This window comes from Drosophila ficusphila, unplaced genomic scaffold (assembly GCF_018152265.1).
Source record: "Drosophila ficusphila isolate 14025-0441.05 unplaced genomic scaffold, ASM1815226v1 contig_198, whole genome shotgun sequence".
Lineage (NCBI taxonomy): Eukaryota > Metazoa > Arthropoda > Insecta > Diptera > Drosophilidae > Drosophila > Drosophila ficusphila.
This window is the reverse complement of record NW_025064092.1, coordinates 11,609,497-11,630,811: the sequence shown is the minus strand read 5'-3', so window position 1 is coordinate 11,630,811 and position 21,315 is coordinate 11,609,497. Positions and strand designations below refer to the sequence as shown.

The following is a 21,315-nucleotide window of genomic DNA, read 5'->3' as shown; positions in this document are numbered from 1 at the left end:
CGCAGATCGAAAGTTGAGTGTTGCAAAACCTCTCAAGGTATGGAAATGCTCAAAAATGTGGCGGGCTTTTTAACGGTTCGAGCCCACACTAGCTGCTTACTCAAGATTCGACCCCGTTCTTTCGGGCTTTTTTAGGCCCTTTTTCACAGTGGCTTGGTCACACCGCACAGCCCAGTAAAAAAATAGTTTTTTTTTGTATCCAACTGTAAAAATAAGTTTAAACAAAGCATCTACTCATAAGTTTCATTTTTTTCCGTTAAGTGTCACCATTATTTATTTTTTAAGTGTGCATTCAATAAGAAAATGTCATCGCGAAGGTAAATCCAATAGGAAATACGACAATGTACTACACACACGCACGCACTCGCACACACATACACATGCACGCTCCGCTCCCAACTGGGCTATTTACATATGTATAAGTAGATACAAAAGCAAAGGCAAAGCAAAAAAAAAAGGAAAACAGTAACAAAAAAACTGTTAAGATAAAAAGTGCAATAAAGTTGTTGATGAAGGGGGAAGGGGTGGATGCAGGCGAAAAGTTACTGCTGTGCAGCTACAGCTGTTGCCCACCGGGTAATCAGTGCGGGATCCAGTACCAGTATCGGTTGACCCAAAAGCTTTACAAGCTGCTTGCTATTGCAGTGATATCTACTGCCCACCGAGGATCGAGTGTGGTAACCAGTGACAGTTAACCAAATTCCACGTGCACATCCTTGTGATGCAGACACAGCTGTTGGCCACCCGGTAATCGATGCTAGACCATTGGCTTTCGCCGCAACACCCACAAAACCCCCTTTTTCTGGCACCCGGACACCTAGACACCTAGACATTCTGCCCACCAAGAAATCAGCCTATTAACCAGTGACAGATGACCGAACCCACATAGGCGACTGCACCCACACCAGTAACCAAACCAAAGGCAGTAGACTATGCTAACCACCGTGTTCACCCCCCGCAGATGGTTCCACCCAACGATATCTGGCATCGAAGCTGAGAAACTGCTGCAGGAGCAGGGATTCGACGGCTCCTTCCTCGCCCGCCTCTCCTCCTCGAATCCGGGCGCCTTCACGCTCTCCGTGCGCCGCGGCAACGAGGCGACCCACATCAAAATCCAGAACAATGGCGACTTCTTTGATCTCTACGGCGGTGAGTGACGCGATCCCCTCGAGGGGATCCCCCCTCCCTCGAGCACCCATTTGACGAGTTCGAACAAACCCCCCGTTACCCGTTTTGCAGGTGAAAAGTTCGCCACACTGCCGGAACTGGTACAATACTACATGGAGAATGGCGAGCTGAAGGAGAAGAACGGCCAGGCCATCGAGCTGAAGCAGCCGCTGATCTGTGCCGAGCCCACCACGGAAAGGTGAGTCCCGGAATCCCGGATCAGGGGGCCGATAACGCTAAGGCTAAGGCCAAGAGGCCAAGAGGCTAAGAACGGGCTGCGGAGCCCGGATAGATGGTACGCGGCACGGCACGGTACTCACTCCGAAATGTCCCAGGATGCTGTACGCCGTACTGTTTCATCATTGTTAGCTGTAGTCATGTTCTGTAATCTCGCTGCGGTGATCCCAAATTGTTTGTAAGGTCTGCCATAATTGGAGGCAATTGAGGCTAATCAGCGTTCTGCAAAGAGATGTAACGATGTTATCTTTTAGTTACTTTTATTAAAACAAGCAAAGCCCAAGTGTATCATGGTCATTCGAAAGTTGTTTAAAGAGAAACCCCTGACCCTTTTCCTACTTTTCTGTATCGCATCCCAAAATATCCACGCGCCACTGGAATTAGATCCCCCGGAATTGGGTCACCAGCTAAGCAGACAGCCTGCCCTCACGAAATCCATGACCTACTTTAGTGCCACTCCGTTCCGTCCAAGGATGAGTCGTGTTTGTTTGCTTTCGATTATTGTGAATACGCCATGTTTACAAACGATCTTGTGAGGGCACTCAAGACATCTAAACATCTGCCCAAGCACTGCGCTCATCAGGCTCTCCCAAATCCCAAATGGTATCGGTGCCGGACGACTGGAATGCGAATGGAAACTGGGACAGGGTCGCCACTCGCATCCCTTCCGCCTTGTGCGGTTGTTGTTGTTTTTCCTGCAAGCAGCTGCTTTTACACCCTTGCAGGGGGTATTATCATTTCGGTCAGAAATTGGCAACGCAGTGAGGGAGACATCTTAAAGTATATATTTTATTGATCACCATCATGATCTAATTCGAAACACGTCTGTACATCTGTCCTCCTGTCTGTTTCCATGTAAACCGTTCTCTCAGTTTTGAAGCTATCTTGCTGAAATTTTTCCAAAAGCTGTGTAGTTATTGCACGCAGTATATAAGTCGGATCGGGCAGCTATATCGGATAGCTCCCATAGTAGAGATCGAGAAAAGAACATCACGCCGTTGTGTTTATCATAGCGACTTGATTTCTTTCAGATGGTGTTCTCTAACTACTTTTGAATTTCGAATAAAATTTTATCAAAATCTGATATTTATATCGTATAGAAAGATCGAAATATCTACACAGAATTAACGAAGAATCATGTATATTTTCAAAAATATAGAAAATTAATAGGGAAATCGTCATAGCTTCGATGTTGTTTAGCCTTTGGTTATTTTGTTCGACATATTTGATGACTGCAGGGTATTTAGGCTTCGGCTTTTCGAAGCTGGCTTCCTTTCTTGTTTTTGTGCCGCTTCAGAGGTTTCAGAACCATATCAAATTAATAAACATTTGGCAATTTGTGATGATTTGTTTATATCCGATTCTAGATTTAATCGAATTTTGGGGAGGACCTATAAACACACCCGCAGTTGATCCGAGCTGATAGCAGTAAAGGAATTACGTAAAGCTCATGGATGTGAATATCAGTTCAGGTGGAAACATCTTTTCCAAACAAAGGGGGTATTTGCATATCCATGTGCATATGTACTCGTGTTTAGTTCCACTTAGTGCGATTCTACGTTAAAATATACTGCTGCCTACAATGTGTACAAATTAGCATTTTCACCCGTTAGAACAAAGACGGTTCGACAGCCTGATCATTTCGGCTGTGGGTCAACCCCCTCTCTGTGTAGTTGGAGGGCTTGGCTTGGCGAGCATTGTAACAAGCAAATGGCACATTTCGGAATACTGCAATTACAAGATCTAAGAGTACTTAAACCAGAATACGAGTTCTTGATCGAAATATGGACCAGATCCAGGCGGACGTACTAGTTGTTCGTCTGGATTGCTTTCGGTTCGCTGAGCTCGGCTTGCAGCTTATTTTCGAGGCGAAATGAAATTTGTGGGTGAATAATTTCTAATTCCGATTCCATCTAAGCCACACACCCACACCCACACACCTGTTGCTAACGCAGACACCCACAGCCAAGCAGCCAAGCAGTGACCATACAACCATACAAGCAGTGCATTGTCTTTGTTGCTATTGTCATACTGGCTTTTACAACCCACACGCGCAAAATATCTTCGTTATTTATTGTATTTCTGGCTTATTAATATTTTTGTGCCCGCTGTCTACCCGGGCCGTCAAATATTTTACGGCCCCCCGCTCCTTCTTCTTTCTTTCTTTCTTTCTTTCTGGCTTGTTGCCTTGGCTCGCTTCTTATCGTCGCTTCTGCTTTGGCTTCGTTCCGTGCGCTGCACTTTCCGCATCCTAACGGGTCAGACACCTCGACTGGCTACGCCCCCGCCGCCCCTCCCGCCCCTCTTTGGGGAGCACTAAGGAGAAGTGCAGTATAGCCGAACAGGAATTTCGGATCTAAACTCACAGTTGCTGTCGAGTAAATAGCACTGCATGGCAATCGAACCTTGACAAGAGGTTGTTAAATCCTTCAACTGCTTTACTGCAAGAAAGGGCACTATGACTTTGGCCGTGCCTGTAATTCACTGACGCATTTACTGACCCCTCCCCAACCCACCAGCACTCTGGTTCTCAGCCCCTCCAACCACCTCCAACCACTTATCCTTGACTGAAGCTCGTGACGTTTTTGATATTTGTTCGTTTTGGTTCTGGTTTATTTTTAAAGCCCCTCGATCCGAGCCGCGTTATTTTTAGCCCAAGAGGGTGTTGTACGGCTCATAATCGATCTGCGACTGCGAAAATCATTTGATTGGCGGTGACGTCAAACGAGGCTGGGATGCAATGGAGTACTAATTATAACTTGTATTTCAGGGGTTGGTCAGGGGGTGATTTAATTAAGGCTGAGAGCGTCGGGCTTCCGAAAGTGGGTTTATTGGGGGCTGTGGAAACTTTAGGCGGTCAGTTTATTAATAAACGGATTCGTTTGACTTCTGATATTGGGTTTTATCGCCACAGTAATATGCATACAATGGGCCCTACTAGTTCCATCTCAGATTTAAAAGAAGGTCTGTAAGACATTGGGAATTTCTGTTAAACTGGCAAGGGTTGGGTGGAGAACTTGTTGTTCTGCAGTAACTTTGATCATTGAGCACTAATTTATGCTTTCATGGCGCATTCACCTATTATGTATTCATAAAAGTTCCCGGCGAGTGAGAAGTCCCCCAGAGGAATGCTGATGGAAAAGCGTTGGCCTCGCGGAAAGACATTCTCCAACCTTCTCCATCCCATTTCGCCGGGACAGTCCACCCCCCGATTTCCCACCCATTTCCATTTCTCGGCGCTGATCTTAACCTTTGATCGACTCAGAACTCGAATCAGAACTGCGATCGCCGTGCAACCGAATTGCAAATGACTCGCGGCGATGGCGATGCGGTTAGATTGTTTTTGTTTGCTCACCTGCCCACTTAATCGTTGCAATTAAAGACGATAATTGTTAATTGCTTTAGTTTCGCGCACTTTCTTCCAGTGCTGGGTTGATCTGTCGAGGAGTAAGACAAATCTGACAATCGTCAATTAAGCTTTGAATTGTTTGTGTTGGATAATGGATAATGGGTAGTGGGTAATGGCGTTGCCCACCTACCACCTACCACCTACCCCACAGGCATAGGCACTTCGGGACGGCTCCCAACCCCAACCCCAACCCCTTCGCCTTCGCCATCGCCATCCACTGAATCTCTCAAGTGCCCGGAACGCTAAATGCTTTCAGTTTTCGCCATTAAGACAAGCCTACAAATGGTTTATAAATTATGCCGTGCACGTAGCTCTGACTATTGCTATGTCTGTATTTGTATCTGTATCTGTGCCCCAACCTTCACTGCTATCCGTATCTGTATCTAAGGCATCGGCGTTAACAGCAGCAGTAATAAAAGTCTATGGAAAGGTAGATGGGAAACAGTACCAAGGGGACTTGCGATCACTTTTTCCTGGGTCTAAGAAGAGTCGAATACCTGTTGAAGGTAGGTCCAGGCTACTTCTAATAACGGTTGCCAATCGAAGATAGATTTACCCACCACAAATAATCTTCCTTACACAATTTGAAGATTGATATTTCCAAATTAAAGTTGTTGTTCCCTGTGCACCTACGCACATGAAACGTATATGAATGCATGTATATTTGGCTGCAGGTACTTCACCGACCACCCCCAACCCACCTGGCCCCGTTTTCGGTACCCTCGATCTCGATCTCGATCGTGTCATCCGTCACATACTCCGCTAAGTGGTTGAGTGCGAACCGCTTGCTTGATGCAGGCAAAACTGTACCGCCCCAAACTGCTTGGCGAGAGCCACCAACTGCTTATATAATAGCTATCTATTATCGGAGATTGATTGTGCCTTAATTGTCGACATCAAATGTTAATCGCGCAACTAATTCAAAATGCGGGCTTCCGAGAGCAACCCAAGATCTGTTGACTTGATGATCATGATTTTCACTTTTAATCGAGCCCTTTGATCTTGAATTAGAATGATTTCAAAGCGTCTTTATTAACTTATTAAAGACAAGAAAACAAGCCTTTTAGTACCGTAGTCCTTATCACTGACCCAGTGCTAGTTTATTAAAAACCCACACACAGCTCTATTATGATCCGCCTGAAACTATTGGCTTTAAGTGTTCTTTCCCCCATCAACCGAATTGAATTTAAAACGCACGTATACATACGCAAATCGATATGATCGCTCATTATATTTGGTGTCCTAAACCGACCAGCACACGACAATTTAAAGCTCCCGGCACGAACCGCAAATGCGTCCGTCCCGCAATTAAACATTCAGGTAAATCCCTCGCCAAAACCTCGGCAAAACAAAGAGCCACAAATAAAACGAGAAGAGATTCGGGATTCGGGGCAATAAATGGGATATTCGATTTGTCCGATCGCCGAGGAAATCGAAATGGCGGGGCCAACGAACTGGCCGAGTATTCTTCTCCGAGCCAAAAGGAAAACTTTTCGCCATAAAACAGAGCGTGAGTCCCCGGCTATTTGTGGAACTGGAGAGCTGATCTGGTTGCAAACAGAGTGTTACATGGCGTCTAATAACACAAATTACAGCAATGATCGTAAATCTCGGGCGATATTGTCGACCTGTAGAGCATGGAAAATAGCGGGCAATATCATAAATCTCTGAGCAGAATTAGGAGAGCTAGTGACAAGCAAAACTGGGATTGTCTCTCGACCGTTGCTGTATGAATTCCTCAGTTCATCAATTTACAGAAAGAGGATTCTTCTTAATTTTCCGTTTAACACTTAATTGATATTTGAGGGGAACCATATTTAAATATCGCTGCTTCCTTGCCTAGTTTGACTGACTCACACTACGATTCAAGACACGCCCACTGACAGTACGTTAATGATCGAAAATTATTTGTTAGTAATAGAAGTAGTTTCCCTAACTGTCTTTCTCCATATCTTCTTGATGTTCACCCTCTTGATGTTGTCCCAGGTACCGACTTCCTCACTTCATCACATCAATATACGCCGCATTAAGTTAGGTTCTGTTGCTTTTCGGCTGTTTAAGTGCGTCGGACCGCAGGTTCATCGATCAGTCCTGGCCATCGACACACAGTCGGCTGGCTGGCAACTGGCCAACCCATTTCGGAGAGGGCTGCCACGCTCCCACTGCGGATCGGGCCTCCATCCCGGGACCGCGGACCCGTACCCGTACCCGAATTCGGATTGGCGAACAAATAATGGTCGGCTCGCAGACGTGTGCCCGGCATACTGAGCACCCCTTCCCGCCGGCGAAGCATCGAGTTATGAGCAATAAATTATGTTTGTTTGTTGCCCTGTAATCCGTTTTGGCTTTGCCCAAATGAGCTCTGGGTCCCCAGCGCCGCTTTCGGGATAGCCAAGGTCGCAGAGCTCGGGAATGGAACCAGGTGCTTGGGCTTTTGTCGCCGCAGATTAAGTTTGCATCTGGGTGGGGCTCTGTTTCGTAGCAGAACTCCAATTGAATTGAGCTCCATCACAATTCACATTCTGGGTAAACACATTCCTCTGCCTTGATCCTTGGCGAGGCAAAGTCCCAACTTGCCTATGCAATGTTTGGTTTTCAGTTCGGCTATTTGCACCCCTACTGGTGTTCGGACCCCACTTATCGTAATAGCATTCGAAGCGCTGTCAAACCGGTACCTACATATAGTCCTCCTTTCCACTTTCACAAAACAACAAGTAACATTCTCGGCCAGCATTGACTAGCACTCTCAATTGACACCGGAGCTGTGAGCTGGTGCATTTGACCTGGGACATCCTGTTTGCATTGGTGCATGCAAATCTAGAGGGGTTTCCCCAGCTGATTTATGCTCCGCAGTTTCAATTCTGGAGGCATTTTCAATTAGGCGGACTTTGAATGTGGTTTTCGGATCGAGTTCTAGTTGGCTTCCAACGAAAATCCAATGACGAGGTGTAGGAAAAAATAAATAATTAGTCATAGGGGGAGGCATGAGATGGGCAGCCAAGTGTTGCTAAGATCGCAGTTCGCAGGCAGTCGCACGTCTGATTCTGCCGATTCTGTTGATTCTGTTGTTTTGTGCTGGCCGAAAAAGCAAATATGCTGCGCACGTCCGCTCCTCTGACGTCTGCGCCTGCGTTGTAAGAGAGCTTTGGCACTACTCGCTTCGAGCTCCCCGCCTAGCCGCCCGACCTCCCGACCGCCCAACCGCCTACCCCCTGCCCTCGGCCACCCAACTCCTTGCCTAGATGGCCGCCACAGTTGTTGCTGTGCGGTTTCAGTTTCATTTCCGGTGGCAGAGGCAGACAACGGACGGCGCTTAAAGCGCATTTGTATTTGCTTTTTCTTACAACCCAACAGCACACACTCAAATCACGAAATGACCATTTTCGGATTGGAATTAATTTTCTGTGTTTGCTTTTGAAATTTATATTCGAATTCTGATTCTGATTGCAATGAAGTTCGTGATTCATCCAGGAGTACAGTCATTGCTCATAAGCATAAAGAGGGGCTCAGATTCCGAGCGGCGTTAGCCCGGCAGTTAGTTGAGCGTGAATTAGAAAGTGAAAGTGTTCACTGTTCCTGGACCAACTGTAGATGGCGCCCACCAAGGAGCCAAGCAGCCAAGCAGCTCGAAGGGCCTGGACGGGGGCCAACGGCAAGCAGTTTACACGCCCACTGTCAATCAGTGCCTCGCGAAACGTCTTTCGTTTACGCTTTGTTATTTGTGACTTCTGGGTAGCTGGCAGCAAATTAGGCCCATAAACAACAAGCCCCTGACCCCCGAGATCGGCAGGAAGGGCTAACCGGAGCAGCGGCTGGGTTTAAAAACAAAAGCCGCCGTTCGCAGGCACACAAGATTCATTCATACCCCAGCGCTTAAAGCACCACCAACGCACAGTCCCCAGCGGAGAGACAGAGAGAAAGAGAGAGAGAGAGCCCCACGGAAGAATCGCGGAGAGAGAAGCCGCGCTGAGACATCGCCAAGAATCCGAATCGGAATTCGAGGCAAAAAGCTTCAGGCCCGCCAGCAGGCGCTTCATTCTCGAGTTGCGGTCCAACGGGTTAGCAGCTCAGCTCAGCTAGCAAGCAGTCGCCGTTCTCCGTTCGTCGTCGAGCGGAAAGCAGTCCACTTCGATTTGGTGGCGCCCAACGAGTTAGTTGTGTTTAACGATATTTTTTTTAAAGAAGTTTGCGAAAATTATGCCTTCGGCCACATTTGTCCTGGAGCACTTAATGGCGGCACAAACGCGTCTCAACGAGCAAGCCGCATCTTCAGCAGAGGTTAAAACCAGCAGCAGTGCAACCCCCAGCCTCACCGTGGTCAAAGCCGTCAAAGCCAAGTCGTACGAGAAGAAATTGTTGTTGGCTTTCAAGAAAATTGTGCAATAATAAACGAATGCGGGGCAAACAACACTCTATTTGACAAGCTACACATTTCACCTTAATCGAGCTGACTAAGATCAATAAAAGGCAAACAGAAACAGTAACAGAAACAGAGACAAAAACAAAAACAGAAAGCAAAACAAACAGCGGCATAACAAGAATTCTAGTTTTAGTGCCGTCAGTGTGTGCGTTGCCTTGCGTGTGTGTTGTTAAGGCAAGTTGTTACATAAAAACAAAAGTAATATAAAGACCCAACCAAGACGCATTTTTCCGCAGTGGAATACTACTACCCAAGTTTTTTTTTTGTTGTGTTTTGTTTTGTTTTGATTTGGTGTGTGCGAAAAAGCGAGAGTGAAGAAAATGCTGTTCAACAAATGCCTGGAAAAGTTGTCCAGCTCGCTGGGCAATGTGGTCAATCACAAGCTGCAGGAGAAACACGTCTACCACACCAACAACAACAACAACACAAGCAGTGTGAACAACAATGCGTTCAACAACCAGCGCAACTTCGAGTACGAACGAGCCATCCAGGCGCACTACGGCGGCAAGGGGAGGCGGTCGGAGGAGCGGGAGCGGGGCGGCAAGTTCAAGGTCGCCAGGGGTCGCAAGTCGCGGGCCTCTCCAGCGGAAGCGGAGGCCCAGGAAACGGCCTGCAAGAACTGCATGACCCACGACGAGCTGGCCCAGATCATCAGGGGCGTGGCCGGAGCCACTCGCCACCAGGCCACCGGGATGCAGAGCCCCAGCAACCGCCTGCACAGGAGACGGCGTCCCCTGTCCGCCCAGCCCTCCCCCTCCTCCACCTCCACGTCCACGGAATCGCTGCACCGGCTCAGCCCGAGTCCCCAGGCCTCCAGCACCTCCTACCCGGCCACGCCCACCTCCTGGACAGCCAGCCCGCCCCAGTTCCCGGCAGCCTTCGGCGGCGCCAGCTGCTCCACCAGCACCCTGACCCTCCTGGCCACCATGCGCGTGCAGCTCCTGGGCTACACGTAAGTTGCGAAGCCGCGAAGCCAGAAAACAAAACACAGAAACAGTAATCGAATCCGCGAACGTAATCAACTGATTTGGGGCGCGTGCGAAATTAAATGCTAATTGTTATCAATGTGCGAATTATCAATTTGTGCGGGGCAAAATCGCCGAATAAAACCCGAATACCCTGCTTTCTGAAACGGGAAAATTCAGCATTGAATGTATCTAAGGTTGCTAGGTTTGAACGAGATCTTTACGATACGCGGAAACAGGGAGAATCGGAGAAGGGCCGCGATTTCGCGCGGCTTAAACGCATTCGTCAGCCGGCCTGCTCGTCAGTCACATGGCGAAGGGTAGCAAGTGATTCGAGCGAAGTCCGGAGCCAATCTGCCGCCCATTAGCATTAACCCTAATAAGGCAGGCAATCACAGGCAGTTGACGCCGATACAAAACAAAAACAGTCCGACCCAACACAAACACAAACTGTCATGTGCTCAAAATTGCCACGCAAAATGAGTAAATATTTACGCAAAGCATTCTACAAAAAGCGAGCCATCGTTCGGGGAAAAAAGGCCTAATTGGCGTTCCATCATGAATGAATGCCCGCCGAGTGAAGGGGGCCATTCGAAATAGAATGGAATGGGCCTCAGATCGGGCAGATCGTATATGGTTGCCCCCTTTATAAACTGCCCGTTGTCAAGCCGAAGTTGCATGTTGACTCTACACTTAGAACCGTAGATTGAGTTGTAGGTGAGGTGGGTGGGATCCCCAACGAAACTAGGCACTGGCAGCAGCGGCAGAGTTCGGCGAAACGCCCACTGCAGACCCAGACCCGTATCTTGGCCCACTGCCAGTCGGGAATTATCTCCTCACTCGCACAGAGAGTGTTTACCAAACGTCGGCATTCCGCAAAGATTCCATCTCGCCCGCCACCAGATTCCGCTGTTTATCTGCCCGGCTTGTGCCGAGTGCCGTCTGTTTTTGAGTTGCGTGGGCTGCCCCCTGTCTTGGAAGTCTGGGTTCGCACATTTCCATTTCGGAGAATGTTTCTATTTTGTTGTATACCCACCGAGAACAGTGTCCCATAAATAATCTTTGACTTTTAGTTGGGCTCCAATCGGGATTGATTCATTATGGGTGGCCGTGTTGATTGGCTTGTTAAGTTGACCTGTGGGTATTCCTTACTTTTACAACACCCGGAGGTAAAACGCAACGAACTTGCAAATTAGCTGATAGTTGCATTTTTAGAAAAGACATACAAGATTATAGTGAAATATGTATAGGGTTCTTCTTCTTCACCATTATCTTTCTCTCAAATGATCTGAGAATTAGGGAATTAGGAACTAGGGCAGTCTCTTACCCCCTGCTTCACCACCCATGCCTTTTATTGTGCCACCTCTCTATTAATCTGTCTCCACTTTTGTTTTTCTTCGGTGTACCGATGATCAACTATTCATAGAGCCGCATTTCTCGTAATGGTTTTGAGCGCTGCTTTCTGTTTCGCATATTTTCGAATTTTCCATTGCACAACCGTGTGCTGTTGCTGCTGATCAAATAAAGCGCTTTAATTTGTACAAATTCATGCGACCGGCCGACTACAAGATGCTCTGAGGGGAAAAACCCAACAGCAAGGGGAAAAACTTCGCGGAAAGTTTACGGCTATATACTGCGTATATACTTTTCTTTATAAACTAGTTTATTTATATACCACATGAAATACCATTTTATCTACAATAACATTTTGAGTGTACTGTACTTTTCGGGACTGCTTGATTTCTTGGCTCAACTCCGCGCACTGCTTGTGAGTGGGCAGTTAGGGTATGGAGAATCAGCACTTCAATACCTTTCCGAGTCAAGAAGTTAATTTAATGAAGGCCTCAGCGATTCCGAGCCCCCCGTAAACAGTCGTTTTGCTGCCTTTCCAGGTGCGTTGGCACACAAACAAATAAGCAAACCCGTGACAAACGCAACGATCAAAACAGTCAGAAATTCATACATGTACACCGAAAACACGACACAATATTCATACTCGGGTGTGCATGTAAATCTGTTTGTTGACCTTAGGCGGCGCTTTCATGAATGGCGCGCAGCTTCCTTCGTATGTAAATATATCACATTCGAAATTTCGCCTGTAAATGTAACTGTAAATGATGCAAAAAGTTGTGAAATTTCACTGACGTACTCCGCCCTGGAGGTAATGCTTCTGTTGATATTTTTGTCGACTGCGATTTACTCAACCCCCCAGTCTGTCCGATTTAAATCGGCAAGAGAGTGCAGTTAAATTAATTTGTGCTGTGTTATATTATCGTCACGGTGCTAAAATTAAAGATCAACACAGAAACATGGGTGGAGACAAAGTTTGGCAGAATGACACAAAGGACATGAGAGATTTAGTCGATGTGGGGTGCGATAATTGCTAAGTTCAACTCGATTTCACGGGGTCAGACGCCAGAGGGCAATGAGTACACGAATTCGAATTCGATGATCGCAAATAAAAGATCGGCTTAACAACACGCAAATGTGCTAATAGACATGGTTCGAAAACTGTGAATTGTTTTGTGCAAATATCGCAAAAACCTTTCTGAACACAGACGCATATATATACATTTAGTAGATTTTGAATCATCGGAAAGAACGCGCAGTTTATAAATATTGCCAAAGATTTGGTAAAACGGAAATAAATAAGAATACCTCTTTTTTTTCTTCAAACAAATCTAGCTTGAAGCTTTATCTAATAGCGGTACTGTACCTACAGCAAGCAGTTTTTGTAGTTCCGTTATATTTTAAGCAGTTTTAGCCGGTCTTCGTTCCAGAAAGCAGCGATCAACAGCACAGTAGGTTTTTATTCTTCCGATTTGCTAAAAATAAACCTGTAAAACGTATTCTTATCACTCTCAGCCGATCGAGTTTGGTCCACCTTGAATCTGTAACAGGCTACAAAGCAGAGCGAGAGAGCGAGACGGCGAAAGAGGAAAGAGGGAGACAGACGGACAGCATTGAAATGCACGACTGTGTGTGGCTCTAATGTAATGTTAATTGTTTCTACATGAATTTCTATTAATAGGCAAACCAGCTTCACACACAATCACACGGAAGATAAATTGATTTAGCTGGCTAAAATCAATCAATATGCAAAGAAAACATTTTTATTATTTTATCATAATCATAGAAAAATGTATCTATAAGGCTGCTACTTCACGAGAAAAACCTTTCCTAAGCGATTACCTGTTAGAGAACGACTCACATTTCGTTTTCCGTGTAGAGGGGATATCCGGGGGAAGTAGTACTCGGCACTTCTATGCTGTCGCATACATTATACATGAGTCGAGTCTCCCTGCCACCACCCATATTCTCGCGTTCGCGATGACATATTTTATGATATCTATGACCCCAAAGGCACTAAATTGAAACCGGCTTAAGGACAACCCCCCAATGTTGTCAATTGTTTCTAGCTTTTGCTCGAATTCCGTATTTTTCTTGTTCGGTTGGTGGCGACGAACTCGAAAGCGGGCTCATAGATATATAAGACAACAGCAGCACATGGCCGATAATGGCATTCAGATCTAGTTTTATAAGTTAGTGTTATTTATGCAAATGAGTAGAAGAGCAAAAACAACGAACGAACCGTAGGGCAGTGGAAGGAGTTGTTCAAACAAAAGTGCGAATTTCACTAACTTGTAACTCCCATCTACTCGAATTCAGAGTTTTGCAGTAGGGGTTAGCTTGGAGTTACAATTTCTCGATGGCCCATCCAAACTCATTTGCTGCTTTTGTTTCGACTGTGTTTTAGGCTCGATTTAGCCGCGTTTTTTCTATGTCACATAGCAGAGTAGCAGAGTGCAATTGCAATTGCCATTGCAATTGCCATGGCGATGACAGCAGCCTCAAGTCTGTCAACACTGCAGTACTGAGCCGAGCAGGCCAGTCGGGTCGACTTATAAGTCCCGGGCCTCCAGTAGCTGGCTTCGATTCAACTTGCGCTTTTCCACACGGCGTATGCGTGATGTTGTGCTGTTGCCACTTTTGCCACTATTGCCGTTGCCGTTGTTATTGCCACTGTCGCCTTGCATTTGACTGTTTTCTTCGAACTTTTGCTGGTGTGTGCCTTAGCACGTACATGTTAGAGTGAAGCCCCCTTAAGTCAGTACGTAAAAATATTACTATATTGATGGATCGAAGCTGGAGCTTAGGAGAACTCCACCCACTCAGAGAGCAACCACTTAATTTGCCACCGGAGATGTTGTTGGAACCCAAACAGGGTCACCCCCCCAGTCTTGACTGTACCTACGTTCGATTTGTATTTGCGCTGCCTGGTTCCTAGTTGTAGTTGTTGTTGCTTTTCGCTGGTATTGCGGTTGCTCTTGGTGTGTTGCTGTTGTTGTTGTAGTTTTAGCTGTTTTTACGGGCGTTGTTGTTTTTGGCGTTAGTATTTTGCGCTTTTGCGCGCTTCTCGTATAGTTTGTAATTGCATTTCAAGCGCGCACGTAGTTGCCATTGGAGCACTCAGTCATTCAGTCAGTCAATCGCTTGGTTTACCCAGTGGATGCGCCTCCGATCGGTAGATATAACCTGCCCGAAAATAACCCGTATATAACACCCGAACTGCTGACAATAGTAACGAAATTTTTGCTGTCCCTCTTTGCAGATGGTTTCATGGCAATCTTTCCGGAAAGGAAGCGGAAAAATTGATCCTGGAGCGTGGCAAGAATGGTTCTTTCCTCGTCCGTGAATCTCAGAGCAAGCCTGGCGATTTCGTCCTCTCCGTGCGGACGGACGACAAAGTAACGCATGTCATGATTCGATGGCAGGTAAGTTAGCTGAACATGTAACCAGCAACCTAACCAGATTCCCCTGCCCCTCCCCCGGAGGGTGCAAAAGACAAATGCAAATCGATGCCAGCACAGCAACAAAGCCGCTCTGCCCATAAAGTTCCTCATCGCTCGACCTTGGCTCCACAGTCGAGACACACATATGGGCAAGTGTGCATTTATTAGCTGTGCTGTACAGTCCAACCAGCCTAAGTTCGACAAAGTGAAGGATGGGTTCTCTATCTTCATCATTCATTTGGTTGCAATAGAAGTGCTGTAGATTAAAGATTGGAAAAAGTGCGAAAAAAAGTTTTTCTCACGAGAGCTTACTGTTTGAATCCACTGCTTGCCTTGGGCACGCAAACTGTAAACTGCAAACTGCTTTTGCAGCAGGAGCTTCAGTCTAGTCAAGCAGTGCCAGTGCAGTTCCAGTTTCAACGTAATTCCCCAAACCAACTTTTCCACCAATACTATAAATTTGGTTTTTGCGGTTTGCGGTTTGCGGTTGCAATTATGCCATTTACACGTCTAGCTGGCCTTTTTCCAATTCGACATTGCAGTCACGTTTTTTGGCATTATGTATTAGCTAATCTGCTGACGCCCCACCACCGAACCCGCGCCCCACGTGCCCCGCATTTGAACACCCTGATCCCTGATCACTGATCGGTGATCACTGATCACTAGACTAGTTCGATCAGTTCTGAACCGACTGAACCGATTCCCTCCTTTGCAGGACAAGAAGTACGACGTCGGCGGCGGCGAGTCGTTCGCCACCCTGTCGAAGCTGATCGAGCACTACAAGCGTAATCCCATGGTGGAGACGTGTGGCACGGTGGTGCACCTGCGGCAGCCGTTCAACGCCACGCGGATCACGGCGGCCGGAATAAACGCCCGGGTGGAGCAGCTGGTCAAGGTGAGTGGTGCCTGCAGCCTGAACCCTGGAGCTCTGAGCTTACTCATCCCGCTTTCGATTTCCGCTTTCCAGGGAGGCTTCTGGGAGGAGTTCGAGTCGCTGCAGCAGGACAGTCGGGACACGTTCTCGCGCAACGAGGGCTACAAGCAGGAGAACCGCATGAAGAACCGCTACCGCAACATATTGCCATGTAAGTACTGTCGCACTTAAGTCCCCTGATGGAGCAGTTGGCTCGGCCAGCTCGGTAGTACGCATCACTAACCCACTTCCCGTCCTCCTGGTTTTCCCATTCGCCCAAACTAGACGACCACACGCGCGTGCGGCTGCTGGACGTGGAGCCCAACGTGGCCGGGGCGGAGTACATCAACGCCAACTACATACGCCTGCCCACCGACGGCGACCTGTACAACATGAGCAGCTCCTCGGAGAGCCTGAACAGCTCGGTGCCCTCGTGCCCCGCCTGCACGGCGGCCCAGACGCAGCGCAACTGCCCCAACTGCCAGGTGCTGAACAAGACCTGCGTGCAGTGCGCCCTCAAGAGCGCCACGCTGCCGTACAGCAACTGCGCCACCTGCAGCCGCAAGTCGGACTCGCTGAGCAAGCACAAGCGCAGCGAGTCCTCGGCCTCGCCCTCGCCCTCCGCCGGATCCGGATCGGGATCGGGATCTGGAAACGGGTCCTCGGGAGTCAGCAGCCTCAACGGACCCGGCACACCCACCAACCTCACGGGCGGCACCGCCGGCTGTCTGGCCGGGCTGCTCAAGAGGCACTCCAACGACTCCTCCTTCGGTTCGGGATCGGGATCGGGCTCGGGCTCGGGATCGGGATCCATGTCGATGGCCGAGCGCGAGCGAGAGCGGGAGAGGGAGATGTTCAAGACGTACATCGCCACCCAGGGCTGCCTGCTGAATGCGCAGGTGAACACGGTGACCGACTTCTGGAACATGATCTGGCAGGAGAACACGCGCGTGATCGTCATGACCACCAAGGAGTACGAGCGCGGCAAGGAGAAGTGCGCCCGCTACTGGCCGGACGAGGGCAAGGCGGAGCAGTTCGGCCACGCGCGCATCCAGTGCGTCGCCGAGAACTCCACCAGCGACTACACGCTGCGCGAGTTCCTCGTCTCGTGGCGGGAGCAGCCGGCGCGCCGGATCTTCCACTACCACTTCCAGGTGTGGCCCGACCACGGAGTGCCCACCGACCCGGGCTGCGTGCTCAACTTCCTGCAGGACGTGAACACGCGCCAGAGCCACCTGACGCAGGCGGGCGAGAAGCCGGTGAGTGGGACTGAGAGCGACTGCTTTGGACTGCTTCCTGACTAAACTGCTTTCCGCTTTCAGGGTCCCATCTGCGTGCACTGCTCGGCGGGCATCGGACGGACTGGCACCTTCATCGTGATCGACATGATCCTCGACCAGATTGTGCGCAATGGTAAGTAGTGTATGCACTGGCAGACCTCCGAAATGGGGAGCTCCTAACACTTCCTCTTCCTCCAATCTTCTCGACAGGACTGGACACCGAAATCGACATTCAGCGCACCATCCAGATGGTCCGGTCACAGCGCTCCGGGCTCGTGCAAACGGAGGCGCAGTACAAGTTCGTCTACTACGCGGTGCAGCACTACATCCAGACCCTGATCGCCCGGAAGCGAGCCGAGGAGCAGAGCCTGCAGGTTGGCCGCGAGTACACGAACATAAAGTAAGTGGATTGGCCATCCCCCATCCCCCATCCCATCTGAGTAACTAACTGACTCCCAACAACTCCATCCAGGTACACAGGCGAGATTGGCAACGATTCACAAAGATCTCCATTACCACCAGCAATTTCTAGCATAAGTTTAGTACCGACTAAGACGACGTTGACGCCCGGATCGTCCGGATCGGCGGATCCGGGCACTGGGATGGGCGGGAGCGCGGGCGTGGGCGTAGGCGTGGGCGTGAGCAACAAGCATGCCTTGAGTAACAAGCAGCAGCCGCCGCTGCCGATGGCGATGGGCTGCAACAGCAACACCAGCAACAACAGCAACAGCAGCAGCGGCAACAGCAACAACAACAACGGCATTGGCAGTGGCAGCGGCAGCGGCAATATCAGCAGCAGCTGCATCAACGGCAGCAGCGGCAACCACTGCAGCATCAGCGGCAGCAGCAGCAACAGCAACGGCAGCAGTGGTGGCAGTGGCAACAGCAGCAACGGCAACATCAACGCCCTGCTGGGCGGCATCGGCTTGGGGCTGGGCAACATGCGCAAGTCGAGCTTTTACAGTGACTCGCTGAAGCAGCAGCAACAGCAGCAGCAACAGCAGCAGCAACTGCAACAGCAACAGCAGCGGGAGGAGCAGGCGACTGCTCCGGGCGGAGCAGGTAAGATGCAGCAGCCGGCGCCGCCGCTGCGGCCGCGACCTGGCATACTCAAGTTGCTCACCAGTCCCGTCATCTTTCAGCAAAATACAAAAACATTCCCAAAGACATGAACATGAGCGGCCTGCGACCGCCGAGCCATGCGCCTGCGCTGCCGCCGCCGCCGACGCCGCCGCGCAAAACATGACAAATGAATTTCTAAGTCGCGACGCCCCCTAACACGCCACCACCCACCACCCACCACCCACCAGCCACCAGCCACCCACTCCCCCACACGCACACAGACCCCAAGTGGATTTCAGTTAAGGTGTTAAAGTGTTAGCCCGCCGCTTTGCCGCTCCAAAACCCAAAACCCAGAACCCAGAAACCCAGAAACCGAAACCCTTGTCTAAGTTTTACTGTTGTACCACGTTCTATGTTTTTTTTTTTTAATATGTAATCTATATACTTTTTGTAATTGTATTGTGTGTAATGCTTAGTTGTACGTAATTGTCTCGCTTTATGTTGTAAGTGTTCCCTGCACACGTAAAGCAGTAACCCCAGAACCCAAAACCCAAAACCCGAAGCCCTAAACCCAAAAACCCCAGGCATATTTATGTAGTAGTTTTTTAAGAGAACCCAAACCGGAAGTTAAGGATACAATCTGGGCGGAACTGCAGCAGAACCGCCAAAAAAGAAAACATTTCTATGAAGAGTGGCAGGAACGAAAGGACTCAGAACCGTTCCCACTTGCTTGGCGCTTGCAATTGTTGGAAATATGTACATGTTTCCAACTGGAAAGCGACAAGCTCAGTTGAAACGGAGATGAAGTCGGTGAACCGGTTGCAGGATATGAGATGAAAAAGCAAATGCAAATCAATTGTTTAGTGTTTTAAGTGTTGACAAAATCGAAAGAGGACGGACTCGAGGAGTAACTAAGGCAGTAAGCACATAATGATACAAAAAGCGTTGATTGTGATTTGAGTGACAGCGAGAACAGTAACAGTAGGAACAGAGCCAGATGAGAACAGAACAGAACAGAATTGAACAGAGGCGACCGAGATCAGAATGCAGGACAGCAGAGACGCCAACCGAACAGAACAGATGAGAACAGAACAGATTAGAGGGTAAACAGCAAGCTAAAAAGCGCTTAGGCGTATCGTCGCTAGGATAAGAAGACCAAGATTTCAGCTCGACAGATCCAGATCCAGATCCAGATCTATATCTCCAGCAGCCAATCTCTGATTTCCCCATCCACCTTTCCCCTGTCCCTTCCCCGTTTTTCCCCGCTAATTTAGTGATTGTATGTGTATGATCTTAATTGTATATTGATCTTATAAAGTTTGCCCATTGTGTTACATTTCAAATGATCGAAAAAACCATTTAGAAACCTATAACTTTAGAAGTTACATATTCAATAATCGTGTGTCTGTGCCTCTCTATGCCTTTCTCTCTACCGCCATCTCTCTCTCTCACTCTCTTTCTGTGTATGTGCGAGTGTGTGTTCTTTGACTAAGTTTTTTATTTCAAGCGCTAAAGCGGATGTAAACTCTATATGCAATATTTAAGCACAGTACCTTGGGCACTGCAAAAGAAATTATACAAAATCAGCTATACAGGAAGGAGTAACACAATACCAGCAGTAGAAAATTTAAACCATTTAGAACATTGTGCAAATCTAAGTAATATTTTTAAAATATACCCTTATTTTATCTTATTTTACCTTATGCTTTTATAAGTGCTTTAAATTGTTATTTATCTGGATCTTGCAAAGAAACAAAACATACAGAAAAACGAATACAAAACCTAAAAAACACAAATTATATTTGTATTTATACCTAAAAAATAAAAAATTTTATATACGATACACGAAAAGAAGCACCTTATTTTTTATTTATTTTCCCTGCATGTTTGTTGAACGCTTCTGCTTTTTTAATTCTCAATTCGCATTCAGTTGACACAAACCCCCAACGAACCGAAACAATACCGAAGCACGCACTGTTACATAGGGAAATAGCATTATAGCGAAATGCCTCGACCAAGATTAAACCAAGATTGAAGCCACGGACGCACAGAAGGGAGGGGAGGGAGCCACTCCCCCCGTCTCTCGATTAGAACAATAAGTACTCATGTGTTCACCCCACGTCCCACTCGAATCTGCAATCTAAATCTAAATCTAAATCTGAATCTGAAGTGACCCCTGACCCCTGACCCCCAACCTTCTACCCACGATCTTCCACCCACCATCTGAGCCATCGAGCACCAGCTCGAGATGGGACGACCCCGATCGGACGACGAACGTGTGTGTAAGTGCGTGATCTAGTACTTTATATAGTTAGCCTATAGCCTATAGCCTATAATACGATAATTCAAATGGAATACGTCGAAGCCTGGCTTCGACTGGGCGGCGACCTAGTGGCCCCCAAGAACGAAGGTGAATCTGTTTGTGAGTCCCGCTGAGGACACGTTTTGTTTGTTCCCGAAATGGGGGCAGGATAAGGATTTTTTCTATAGCATATAGCGATCGGAAACCGGATGCGGGGAACGGATAAGTCCCAAGGAAGGAGCAGCAAGGAGAGGATGGAAGGATTGCCAAAGTCAAAAGCCAACTCGCAACAAAACACCAATAGGCCTCATCGAAGACATCAGACCACACAACATTTTAAACAACGATGTTAAGATTAACAAGAGTAAACAGTAATCAAAAACGAAGTTAATACGCAACAGGGAGACAAGGAGAACCAAACACCAAACACCAAAAACCAAAAACCAAAAACCAAAACCAAAAACCAAGAGCAAGGAAACGCTTTAAACTTAATTAACTCTTAAATTGTATCTAGGCGATATTGAAATGTAAACCATACACCAACTAACCATAGAAAAGCAAACACCAAGTATCAATTGCTTAAGTGACTTACTTTAGATAACAATATTCGCGGGTAGAGCCTCAGCCCCCAAAAACCTCGGACCTCAGCCGATTTCTTCCGATCCCCGAGCCCAGAACCCCAAACCGAAACCGAAACCACGAATCCCCCTCAAGTACATACGTCTGTGAGCCGTGCAACCACACGGAGCACCTTAACCTCAACCCCA

At 48.0% G+C, this 21,315-nt stretch overlaps 1 protein-coding gene across 4 annotated transcripts; it reads left to right on the top strand.

Moving 5' to 3' along the window:
• The first annotated feature begins 128 nt into the window (after positions 1-128).
• On the top strand, positions 129-19,939 carry LOC108097121 (tyrosine-protein phosphatase corkscrew). Of its 4 annotated transcripts, XM_017199215.2 has the most exons (11): positions 360-747; positions 962-1,149; positions 1,240-1,366; positions 14,811-14,973; positions 15,707-15,886; positions 15,959-16,076; positions 16,190-17,163; positions 17,227-17,317; positions 17,395-17,584; positions 17,657-18,246; positions 18,327-19,939. In XM_017199215.2, exons 1-11 carry the CDS (start codon positions 722-724, stop codon positions 18,428-18,430), a joined length of 2,751 nt encoding a protein of 916 aa, XP_017054704.1. In that variant the 5' UTR covers positions 360-721; the 3' UTR covers positions 18,431-19,939. The 4 variants fall into 4 exon arrangements, with proteins under 4 accessions (XP_017054705.1, XP_017054703.1, XP_017054704.1 ...); XM_017199216.2 differs by lacking the exon at positions 360-747 and adding an exon at positions 129-317 and having other exon boundaries at positions 17,657-19,939; XM_017199214.2 differs by having other exon boundaries at positions 359-747; positions 17,657-19,939.
• Positions 19,940-21,315: the final 1,376 nt, after the last annotated feature.